This window comes from Oryza glaberrima, chromosome 7 (assembly GCF_000147395.1).
Source record: "Oryza glaberrima chromosome 7, OglaRS2, whole genome shotgun sequence".
Classification (NCBI taxonomy): domain Eukaryota; kingdom Viridiplantae; phylum Streptophyta; class Magnoliopsida; order Poales; family Poaceae; genus Oryza; species Oryza glaberrima.
Window position 1 is genome coordinate 21787347 of NC_068332.1, and position 12531 is coordinate 21799877.

Sequence of the window (12531 nt, forward strand, 5' to 3'; positions counted from 1 at the left end):
TAGTTCCAGCCCCATGCTAGGTAGCTATAGCTAGCTGCTACTGCTGCGTCGTCATCGCGAGCCCCTGCCTACACGGACCACGCTGTGAGTGACGACCGTTGGCTCAGATCAGATGGTCTAGGTTTTACTATAGGTTTCAGGCACCTATATATCCTGCTTGATCTGTTTGGTTTGTTGAGTCCATCCTCCCGTCTCCTCCTCGCTGGTTCCATTCCTGCAAATGCATAATTAAGCAAGCCAGCCACTGTTTTTCCTAGTACATATATAGAGACAGGCCGGCCGGGCCATCCACTCACGTGTGTAGGAAATTAAACGGCGAAAAACATTGGATGCACTCAGCTAGGACAGGGGGACAGGGCTTTGATGTAAGTTTGTACTACAACTTGGGGAGGATACAGTTGATCCAGACACTGCGGAGAGGTACAGGACAACAACAGGATATGTGTGAGCCACACATCCCACACAGGATGGATGAACAGTTGGATGATAACTTGATCGCAATCCGTCCAATATAAACCGGGCCGCAAGGTCTTCTCTCTAAAAATACATTGCCAAATCTACCCATATTTTTGCTTATTTAAATTAAGCACTTAAGAAGCTATAAATTGTTGAACGCTTTAAAAGTTTGGCTAGATATCGTCCTATACATAGATTGATTTACAACAGAGGGAGTAGTTGTCTGTCTCAGGGTTTTTATTTTTGTAAATCTGGAAAAAAAAGATATAAGTAAGATTGGTTGGAATGAGAACATTATTGGAAATGGAAAGCCACGTTACGTCATACGGTAGAGTTGGTTATGGGGGTTGCCAGTTTACAAAAGATGAACAACTTAACCAAGTGACTCAACGAGTTTGGAGAAACACCATGCGATCATCATGCAACAGGGATAAAACCTGCAGCTCTAAAGTAGCAAGCACCTGATGTCTCTTAGATCTATTACAAAACAGGAATAATACAGAACATTAGCAGAGGTATAGGCTACCCAACCCCTGTTCTTCGGATCTTCAAAGCGGTTGTCACATTTTTCAACTTCTCTGCAACCATTTCCATCTCCACAACATCCTTAGTGTGACAAAGGGCTCTCCGCAGCAAAAGAGAGATGATTCGAAAAGGTAGGATCAGTGGAGAGTACAACGGCTTGGATCTGGAAATCATATTATTTCTAGTGGTCTATAATAACCAGCAAACAACCACAAGTACAGCAGTAAAAACTCTAGATTCAACTTGGTTAGAATTGTTAATTAGCAAAAAGAACTCATCAAAATCTCTTGTTCCCCACCCAAAAGAATCTCTACAAATGCACCAAGTTAAAGAGGCCATGAGGTAGGTAAAAAGAATGTGGGTGGTCGATACAAGTGCCCCACCTATTGACAAAATTCTTCTGCAGACTCCATTTTCACATCTCTCACACCTCTAAAGGCCATTGCTTCATAGAGTGACTTTGTGGTGTATAGTTTATTAGCTGATAATCCTCAGATCATGAGGTTTGGTGAATTGACTAGTACAATCTCTTCAATTATATATGTGACATCATACTTTCTATGTCTTCAAAAGATCTTATAAAAGATAAACAACTAGCACTCTTTGTTACCAACTTTGAGATTGTGATGTCTCGTTGGTTACAAATCTAAAAATTCTTTGGGTATGTGGTCTTAAGGGGGCAAGGATCATGCCAGAACCATATACTCCCTCCGTTTCGTTTTGTTTGTCGCTGTAGCTCATTTCAAAAAGAGTCAAAATGTTTGACGTCGTAGTACACCGGCCGATACCGTTTCCATCTTTACCCCTCAGTCGGCGGCGCGGAGAAGCAGGAGGAGCTCCTCCGCCGGCGGTCCTCCTGCCCCTGCCACGGCGAGGCCCTCCACGCATGGCGCTCAAGTCCGGCGCCGCCTCCCACGCGCATAGTCCCCTTCCGCCGACGAAGCGCCGCCGCGGCACCATGGCCGGAGGAGGAGCCACGCTGGCGGCGGCGGCGTGGGAGATCGCCGTCGTCTTCCGTCCTCCGGCCGCTCCTCGCCTTCGCCTTCGTCCTCTCCATCATCGCCCTCAGTACGGCTGCCCTCTCCTCCTCTCGATTCGGCTTTGGCTCGAGGGCTTTTCCCTGATTCTTTCGTTCGCTGCTCGCGGCGGCGGCTGGTTCGCAGGCTGATACATAGCGTGGAGGACGGTGCTGGTGCACGTCTCGTTGGTGCAGGAGATCGCCGGGCTTCGAAAAGCTCCATTGCCACAAGTCTCCTCCTTTCTTTTTTCTTTCTTCAGCTGGATGTCCAGAATTTACCTGATTATTTCATCCGGTTAAGATAGCTGTGCACTTGATTGCAGATTAAGCTACTGAACGGCCTGCAGATTGTCTGATTTGGTTAGCCGTATGTTGATTGTTGATGTTCGTTTTTTAGAGAATGCACATTGCATTTGCTTGGCTATTTGATGTTCATCGAAGGGGAAATTTTTCTGTTTCTGGGAAATTCTGGTCGTGTTCACTGGGGACTGATTGTTGTGTATTTGATCAGATGATTAGTGCTTAGTACTGTCAGTGATGTAATATGCGTGGGAATTTTGGATGTTATAATGAGAAATTGGAAACAAAAATTGGAACTTGAGATACAGATTCAGAGTAGACAGAAATGGGATACTGTTTTGCTGTAAACAGAGTAAACAGAAATGGAGTACTTTATTTTGGATAATGCACTAGTGATCTTTATTGGTTCAATATTATGATTTCGTAATGACATGATTTGCCTATTATCCTGCTCAAGTGCTTTAATTGAATATGACCCTATTTCATCTAGAAAAAGAATATGGTTCATCCTAAAGGTAATATGGCTTCTGTTATTCATCTATTGTGCATGCATTTGGTCATAACACCTGGTTTTCTTCATTGCTACAGGAAACTTTTTGACATTTACAATTGCCAAGTTGATTTTGATACAAGTTTGAATCTGTAGTCTGCTACTTGAAAGTAACAATGCCTGGTGCTGGTGCTGCTTGCAAAAAGACTAACCTGATTTCTCATAGGCGATCTCCTAGGCTCAAGAATATCCATGTTACTGAAACGAACCGAACAATGGACAAACCAACATCTCTAAATGATGTAAAATTGCAAGATACTCCCACTTGAGAGTAAAGTGGCTGCTGCCATCCCAGCTGCTGTTTATAAAACCTGTCCAGAAGACATCCAGGAGAAGTATGTATGCTTCAGAGATGCACACCAAGCTTGTAAAGTGGCTGCTGCCATCCCAGCTGATGTTTCTTGTAAATTGAGATAGCTAGTCTGTAAACAGAGTATTCAAACACAGAGCTTGTAAAGTGGCTGCTGCCATCCCAGCTGATGTTTCTTGTAAATTGAGATAGCTAGTCTGTAATTATATCAAAGGACCATTGACAGTTCACACCATTGATCTTAGATAAGCTTAGCTAATGTGTTCATGTGAAATAAAAATACTAATAAAAAATCAAAGGACATATTCAGGTCCATATATCCTCCTGCTTTCTCAAAAATCAAAGGACATGTTCTGCACAGAATGACTGCACACATGGACTACTTTCTAGAAAAAGAGAGAAAAAAAAAGAAAGCCTCCAATTCATTCTGTTCAGATCAACAACAGCACCAACAATTTCAGATATCAGCAACAGCAGTAACACCAACAATTTCAGATATCAACAACAGCAGCAACAGCAACAGCAGCAACACCAAAAATTTCAGATTAGCTTAGCAGCAATTTCATATCAGCACCCTGCTGCAGCAACAAACAAATTCATATCAGGTATCTGCCATGGTCCTGAAAAGGAGTAAAAAGAATGCCACTAATTAGCACACATCAAACTAGTTAGGCACATGAAGCGATTTTCATGAAAATAAAATATAACCAAAGTAGTTTACCTGAGATAATTGTTAGCATTATTTACTGACTTAGCATCACACCTTAGTTGCAAAGGAAGGCGACCTTGCCTTTCAAGCACTCCTTTTTTGATGTGTGGAAGATCATAGGAGTTGTCACCGAGTACTTCTATGACTTCCCTCATGCATGCGTGAAGAGACAAGAAAATCCTGTTTGATAGCCTCACTGGATAATCTTCAAATGCTCGATCGATGGCGGCTACAAGTTCTTCTGTTGTTGTTGAGGCTGATTTGTACTGGATGGACTGAATGGAGTTGAAGAAACCCAGATCCAAGACATTCAAATCTGGGGAATTTGCCGGCTGGCAAACAAGTTTGATGTTAAAGCCGTCTTGCTTCGCGGCCTCACAAAACATTCTGTCGTCCGGTGCAATATGAGGCCGAGCATTATCCTGCTGGATGTATATAGGTTTGCCAGCGTCTTCACGAGGCCACTTAGCCCGAACAGCTGGCAATGCCTTTTCTATCATGAAGCTTCGGATTACCTCCTTTGTGATTGACTCAATGGGCTTCATCTCGATTGTCCCTGCAGGACGGTTCACACTTGACCTCTTTGCAGCTGTGTATGTCACAAATGGAAAACATCCAATTTTTCCATCAAAGATGCAGTTTCCATTTGAGTCAAACCTTGGTCTGGCGAGAGCTGTTAAGATCATTATTTTTGGGATGAAGTTTTTGTTTTGAATTGTCCTGATGCGACGCGAGGCAGTTGGAGCTGCGTAATATCGCACAGTCTTCCTCGTAATGTTGAACCACTTCTCATCTATGAAAATGAAATCAAACAATGGTTTGAAGACAAGATTGTGAGGCACACTCCTTGGGTCAAGCATTTCAATACACCACTTCAGCCGATCAATTTTGTTTTGGTCTGTCAAGTGGGGATCCAATGAGCTAGATACACGCTTTATAGCACCCTCTTTTTTCATTCTGTAGACCTTACTTGTGCTAACACCAAGTTGAGTAGCTACATCCTGTATTGTGGTGCGGCTCAATATTGAAATATCTTCGAGACGGGACACATCCACCACCTTCTTCTTTCTGCCACACCTAGATCTTCCACTCACAACATCAACTGAAATACCTTGATCCAAACAGCTTTTGCCTTTTTTCCATATCCGCTGTACTGTCCTGATAGGCACCGAGAATTTAGCTGAAACCTCCTTGCTCTCATGGCCCTTCAAATATCCTTTTCTTGCCTTTACAAGCATGGCGTCAAAGATTGCTCTCCGTTTGTCATTATCAAGCACGACATTCTTGTGTGTATTCTCCTGAGGAACTAGGATAGCATCATCAACATCAGAATCGAAGAAAGGATCAAACTGAGGCTGTACATTCTCCTGGCCAGGGTCAACACCTATCTCCTCTAGAGTGACTAGGACATCATCATCAGCATTTGAATCGAAGGGATCAAATCCAGCCTCTCCATTGCCTTGAGCATCTGTGGCAGCACTGTGATCGAATCCAGCCTCTCCATTGCCTTGAGCATATGTGGCAGCACTGTGATCGAATCCAGCCTCTCCATTGCCTTGAGCATCTGTGGCAGCACTGTGATCAAATCCAGCCTCTCCGGGATCTGTGGCAGAATATGTATCTCCCGGTTCCAAATTTAAATTAATATCCATTGTTCTTTGCTCTCGACCTTGACAAATTCCATGGGTTGTAGCAGAAGGTGATGTTCGTTGTTGTATAGAAGGAGACCTTATCCGTATGCTAGGGGACAGTAACATTCTGCTCAACGGGGTTCTAAAGAATGGCATTGCCACGCAGGGAGACTTCCTTTTTTTGCCTCTTTTCCCTCCAACATTGGACCCATCTAGTGTAACCCTGCAAAAGGTGTTGCAACGAAGTTGTCATGAATGCACATTTTGGATTATAAGTTGCATCAAATGTTAAGAGTGAAAAGCATAGTAAGGTTCTGAGAAAAGGTAAAAGCATCCATTCTGTAAGACATCTAGTACTGGTTGTATAGCATAACTGGACAGACAACCATGTGATCTAACAAGAAATTATACAATAACAAGAACTCCAATTTATGAAGCAATAAGATAAGGAAAAGACTTATGCTAAATGTTTGCATAAACTAGAACAACCAGCAACAGCTCCCTGTAAATAGAAATACAGTGCTATTTCCTTGCTCTAATTAATCGAATTTTGCACAAGCAGTAGCCATGAACTGAACTATGTGAGGTTAGATGTGAAAATTCATTTAACCTCGCAATAGTGAGCATCTATAGAGTTTTCCTGAAAATAACACATTTTAGGAACACAAAATACATCATTGAAAAAAAATCGAATACGAACCTTGGAGAGAGAGCAGTTGAGGACGAAGCCGCGGCGGCGAGGCGCTCGACACGATCCTCTGCACCGCCGTCGCCGACCTCCTGAGCCGCTTTCTTCCATGGTGTGACAAATTTACGACGTCTACCTACCCTGCCCTCCTCCTTCGTCATGACCAACGGCGTCCAGGAAGAACACCCAGTATCTTCCATACAAAATCAAGAACGGACAAGAAATGAACAACCAAATAAACATGGTAAAAAATACCAGAAGACAAGAAACACATGGTAAACAACAACCGATCAATTCAAAGAAACTACTCCGTAAACCATACACTGTTGTCCAGGAATCAGATAGAATTTATCATTTTAATTTAGTTCTGCTGGTGTAGCTCAACTATAGTGTCAGCATTACATTAGGCACAAATAATGTTCAGATAATATCTACTTTATCCACTGATCTAGCTCAACTGTGGTGTCAGCATTGCATTAGTCACAGATTACCTAGGTAAACTGCTAATTACAAGTGAAATATTGGTGCCATGATGGTCATTGTCACACTAAGCATTTTATTAGAAGCAAATCGTTCCTGCAAAATGAAGAATTATCTGCAACACACCTTGCAAAAATTCAGAGCAAATCTACAAGTTATATTGCGAATAATCAAAAGATCAAAAGCTACTGCCACATGAACAATTCAAGATCAAACCTTAATCACCACCCACTAAAACCTTATTAAACCAACGTCAATTCATTATCATCATCATCATCATCTTGAACGTGATCAGCATCATCTAAACCCAATATGCTAAACCTCCAACGAGCCGCCGGACTTGGCAGTGCCGCAGTGTGAGTACTACCCTGACCAAAATCTCAGTACGCCAGCTTCTTGCTGGGCTCCGGCGATGGCGAGCCGGCGGCGCTGCCCGGTGGTGGCAAATCGCAAAGAACGCCACCTGCCACTTAGCCACTACACTACTCTACAGCTTCGGAGGAGAGGATGCGTCGGCCAGATACCCCTAGTAGCCGGAGAGCGGCGGCGGGATGCGGTGGCCGGCGACTTCGCCGGCGGCGGTGGGCGCAGGCTCACGAAGAGACGGGAGGGAGGTGAGAGAAGGTGTGGGAAGAGGGGAAAGAGAAGGGTGTGCTCACCGGTGGGGGGAAGCAGGATGCCGGCGCCGCTGCCCGTGGGAAGGGGAAGCCGCGACAGGGGTGGTGGGGAAGAGCACCGCCGTCCCCACCGTCGGCCCTGCCACGACGCTCGGGATCGGGATGGGGCGCCGCCGCCATCACGCGTAGAAGGGAAGGGGAATGAATCAGTGGAGAGGAAGGGCAAAAGGGTAAATTCACGTCAACCTTAATCTCGCCGAAGCTGTCGGAAACGACAAACAAAACGAAACGGAGGGAGTATGTCTTCCATCCTCTAGAAGCCACTATGACCCTAGTTTCATCCATTTTCTGGTATTCAGAATTCTTTCTCGAATTGTGATCCCTTTTGACCATTACATTGGGAAACTCCTCTATCCTAAAGATATTTTTTTTTCTCAACAACTCAACACACAGACTATTGTATGAGGACTCAATTTTCATAACTCATTTGGTCGATAGAACAGTGTTCAGCATTCTAGTTTTAGTCAAGCCAATACCCCCGAAGTCTTTTGGGAAAGCCAAATCTGTCCACCTCACCATGTGGTATTTTCCGCCCTGTTTGTTACCAGCTAGTAATACCTCGCCATAATAACTTTTGATGTAATCCCTCGAAAACAGAAGGTACTTGTAATATCATAAAGTATTAGTTTTATAAGTTTACTTTAATATAAAATTTATGGTCAAAGTTTAAAAAGTTTGGTAAGAACTTATCTAGTCAAATATTTATGGTTGGCAGAAGTAAAAGAAATGGTGCGCATTAGAGAAATTACAGAGCAAGTTTAACCTTTACGGTGTAAACGTATGTACTCCACTATACAGTGGAAAATAAAAAAGACATTTCTTACAATAAAAAATATAACGCCATAAATAGATAGTCCCTTCGACTATTTAAGCGATGGTAGAGAGGGCCATGGAACTAAATATTCCACTTGACTAGAGCCCGATCGAGAGGAACAGAAAGAAGGGAAATAGGAGCTATGGTAAGCTGCAGGGTGTGTGTCACCGGGGCCAGCGGCTACATCGCGACCTGCCTCGTCAAGAAGCTCTTGGAACGAGGCTGCATCGTCCATGGAACATTGAGAAATCTTGGTACGTACAACGTACTCCGATCCATCTCTAGCTAGCCAGCTAGAGACCTCTCCCAATCACTCCCTGTTTCCAATTAATGGAGATATGGAGATAATATATCTGACAGGAGATGAGAAGAAGGCGGCGCCGTTGAGAGAGCTCCCCGGCGCGGCGGAGCGGCTGGTGCTGTTCGAGGCGGACATGTACGACGCCGACACCTTCGAGCCGGCCATCGCCGGCTGCGAGTTCGTCTTCCTCCTCGCCACCCCGTTTCAGCATGAACCCAGCAGCAAGGTATACGTAGTCACAAGCTCGATCGGAACACGCAGGAAAAAGATATCAATGTCATGTCATCATGTGTAACGTGGGTAATTTGTTGATTTTGCAGTACAAGAACACCGCCGAGGCGGCCGTGGACGCGATGCGCATCATCTTGAAGCAATGCGAGAGATCAAAGACGGTGAAGCGCGTCATCCACACGGCCTCCGTCACCGCCGCCTCGCCGCTCCGGGAGGACGGCGGCGAGGGGTACAAGGACTTCATCAACGAGTCCTGCTGGACTCCACTCGGCCAGTCTCACCCATACAGCAGCGACATGTCGGCTATAAATCAAGTAATCAACCAGCAAAAAAAAAGGTTATTTTTAAATAATTTTTTTTAAAAAATAACAAGATATATATTGTGATAACATAAGTTAGTACAACAAATTCCCCGCAAAAAAAAAAGTTAGTACAACAAATTAGCCCTACACTTAAAGAAAGAAAATAACAAATTTTCATTTACAGTGTATTTTTTTGTTATTTTAGTTTCTCCGACTGCAGATACACGTTGGAAGAATGTGTGCTTAAATTGCTCCTAGGTGTACTAATATCAATGTCCATCTACTAATGGGGTGTTTAGATTCAGGGGTCAAAAGTTTTAGCGTGTCATATTAGGTATTATATAGGGTGTTACATGGGGTGTTTGGGCACTAATAAAAAAACTAATTACAGTATCCGTCAATAAACCGCGGACGAATTTATTAAACCTAATTGAGATGTTCAAACGTTCGATATAACTGGGTGTAAAATTTTGAGGGTGGGATCTAAACATGCCTTAAGTATTCCAATACTGAAAACACATGCTTCCTAGCGAAAATATTCAGAATATAAATCTGTGCTTCGTAGGTTTACGCATCATCCAAGACGCTATCCGAAAAGGCGCTGCTGAGGTACAACGAGTCCGAGAGCAGGGCGTTCGAGGTGGTCACCCTGGCGTGCGCGCTCGTCGGCGGCGACGCCGACACCACCCGGCTCTACCACCTGCTCAGCGTCCCGGCGATCGTGGCGCCGCTCATCGGCCAGGAGTCTTACCACGGCGGACTCAAGTACCTGCAGGCGCTGCTCGGCTCCGTGCCGCTGGCGCACATCGACGACGTCTGCGACGCGCACGTCTTCTGCATGGAGCAGCCGTCCATCGCCGGCCGTTTCCTCTGCGCCGCCGGGTACCCCAACATGAAGGACTTCGTCGACCACTTCTCCGCCAAGTATCCGGAGATCACGATCAAGCTCCGAGAGTATGTGTGCCCATGATCAATTAATCATTTTCTTGTTTTCTCTTTTGATTTTTGTTTGTTTACATGGTTTATTAATTGTGGAAATTGCTATGCATATGAGCATGCTCGTCTTTAATTGATCTATAATTTGCATATCTAAAGACATATCTCTGGTTGTATATGAGTTGTACAACTGGATTGGACGTATAATATTACTCATTAATTTTATATGTGTTTGTTTGTGAACTCGCAGGGTGGTAGGGGAGGGCGTGAGGGTGGGAGCTGATACAAACAAGCTCACGGATTTGGGGTTCAGATACAAGTATGGGGTGAAGGAGACGCTGGAAGGTAGTGTGGAATGCGCCAAGAGAATGGGATTGCTGTGATATGCGGCTGTTGCGTTGCTCGTTGGTGTTTAGTAATTTGCGTATGTGTAGTTGGCACCGATTTGGACCCAGATGTGTTTGTGCCTTTATGCTAAAAAAAGGTTAATTAGATCCATGCCATTATTATTTTGCTAGTTTTGAAAAATACCATTATAATTTATATAATTGAAACCATATCATTGCAGTTATTCTGAGATTGGAACCATGCCATGTTATACATCCTTTTGTGTAATGTATTCTCGTATGGACCAATATACCCTTGTCTTCTTCCTTCCTCAGCTCCTTTCCCTCTTGTTCATCTTCTCTCTCTGTCTCTTCCTCCCTCAATATGCAGCAGGTAGAGCTTGAGGTCGTCTCGCCTCTTCTCTTGTGTTGCTGCTCGTCCATGGTTCCACGGTGGTCCAGCTCATAGCGATTCCACGGCAGGGTTCACTGATAGGCACCAAAAGAGAAGCGACGGCGGCAGGGTCAGGGCGTGCGCAGCCGTCGCCACTGGGGCTGAGCCAGTCCAAGGCGTTGTTCATTCTTCTTCCTCCTCCTCCCATGTCGTTTCTACTGTTGTTGCCGCTGTTGGTCCCGTATGGATCCATACCTTCACGACGAGCTTGTTGCTACAGCTCGCAGCCAGATTTGCTTGCCGCTACACAGCTCGTTGTCTCTGTAGGATCAGCTCTCTGACGTGCCGCCGTTGCAGTACCCGCCGTCTCCGAGACCTTGCTGCTGTTGTGACGAGCTCACCGCTACCGTCGGGAGTGGTCTCGTGCACCATTGATTGCTAGAGGAGAGAGACGGGGCGATGAACACCGCCGAATCCTAGCCCCTCGCCTCTATCGTCACCGGATCCGTGACCCCCCGCCTACCCCCCTTGCCTGGACGCGGCCGGATATCCGCATGTCCGATCTGCCAAGAACCGCCGCCGGAGTGAGGGGAGCAAGCGGAGTCCCGGAGCAATGCCCGACGCTGGTGAGAGGGACGCCGAGCTCCTGCTTGCCGAGAGCGAGTGAGAAAGAATGCTCCTGCTGCTCTACGGGGAAGAGGAGGAGGTTGAAGATGGGGGCATCTCTGTCAAGTGTATGTAAAATATATATATCAATGGCATCATTATAATTACAAACAAACAAAAGTGACATATTTTCAATTAACTGAATGGTAATGGTAAATTTCAAAACAAGCAAATTTATACTGGCATGAATCCAATTAACCAAAAAAAATACTACCTGTATCTAATCGATCCAAAACTGCGAAATATTAACACGAGATAACCATGTGTAATCGAGAAAAATGTATTGTTGTTGCTTGGTTTTGCATTGACCGGTCTGACTTCTAGCCCTATATGATTTGGCCTCTAGTTTCTCTAACCAAACAGAATCCAAAATAAGATCAACCCAACTGTTTCATGTCATCTCAACCTAAAGGTTGACAGATTTTGTTTGTTTATTGTAATATTTTTGTATAACAAGACCATAAATTAAAGAGATTCATTGTTCATTTTTTGTTTATTTAACTCAGTATTCAACAACGATTTGTTAACGTGATTAATATTTCACTTATTACAAACCCAACAACTTATATAAAGGATGTATACCTTGGGCTTATAAAAGGATTTCTTCATGCAAACGATCCTCACCGCCTCGGAGTAGGCTTGATGTTGAACCAGAAGTCATCCACTCTTCCCTGACTGGTTTTCGATGTCAGCGATGATGGCAGCTCGGCGAGGATATCGGCGCCGCCGCGCGGGCAGTCTCCCTGACGACGATGACGCGGGCGGGGGGGGGGGGGGGGGGGGGGGGGCGGTAGGAGGCTCTGCACTGGCAGGCGGCAGCAGATCTTGTCCTCGTCGACAAAGCGGACTTGGACGAGGAAAAAAATTCTTGCAGCAGTGCCGCAGCACGTCTCATGTGCGACACCGCGTAGACAACTGACGCGTGCATCCAAGCCTTCTTTAGAGTTGAGCCGATGTGTTGAAAGACTCAAAACAACAAACCAAACCGAAAAATTGGGGAGCCGCTGACCCCCTCCCCCTGTCTAGGGATACATCGAGCCATCCTCTTCCCGTCGCACAGCCGCCACAGCCGCCAGCGGGGGCACCATCATCTCTCCACCCTGAGATCCACTGCCGCCTCCATGCGTATAGCTTTTGCACTTCTCTCCGCAGCCTAAAATCCAATCCATCGATTCCAATTTCACGCCTCCAACAGAAGGGAAGAAGACCATGAAAGG

General features: G+C 45.2%; 1 protein-coding gene and 1 long non-coding RNA gene across 2 annotated transcripts; both read left to right on the forward strand.

Moving 5' to 3' along the window:
- The first annotated feature begins 1688 nt into the window (after positions 1–1688).
- LOC127780362 (uncharacterized) lies at positions 1689–2600 on the forward strand. The gene is made up of 2 exons (XR_008018781.1): positions 1689–2049; positions 2145–2600. It is a non-coding gene; the product is annotated as an uncharacterized LOC127780362 (long non-coding RNA).
- A 5638-nt stretch (positions 2601–8238) lies between these two features.
- On the forward strand, positions 8239–10485 carry LOC127778841 (putative anthocyanidin reductase). Its single transcript, XM_052305475.1, has 5 exons — positions 8239–8412; positions 8519–8685; positions 8780–9004; positions 9558–9946; positions 10179–10485. The coding sequence occupies exons 1-5, from the start codon at positions 8301–8303 to the stop codon at positions 10309–10311; spliced, it is 1026 nt and encodes a 341-aa protein (XP_052161435.1). The 5' UTR covers positions 8239–8300; the 3' UTR covers positions 10312–10485.
- The last annotated feature ends 2046 nt before the right edge of the window (positions 10486–12531 follow it).

What these genes read in the sequence shown, in the direction of transcription:
- LOC127778841 (XM_052305475.1), top strand. Translation starts at nt 8,301, where the DNA reads ATGGTAAGCTGCAGGGTGTGTGTCACCGGGGCCAGCGGCTACATCGCG. An exon ending in AGCATGAACCCAGCAGCAAG is followed by an intron (nt 8,686 to 8,779) that starts GTATACGTAGTC and finishes TTGATTTTGCAG; the next exon opens with TACAAGAACACCGCCGAGGC. An exon ending in ACATGTCGGCTATAAATCAA is followed by an intron (nt 9,005 to 9,557) that starts GTAATCAACCAG and finishes TGTGCTTCGTAG; the next exon opens with GTTTACGCATCATCCAAGAC.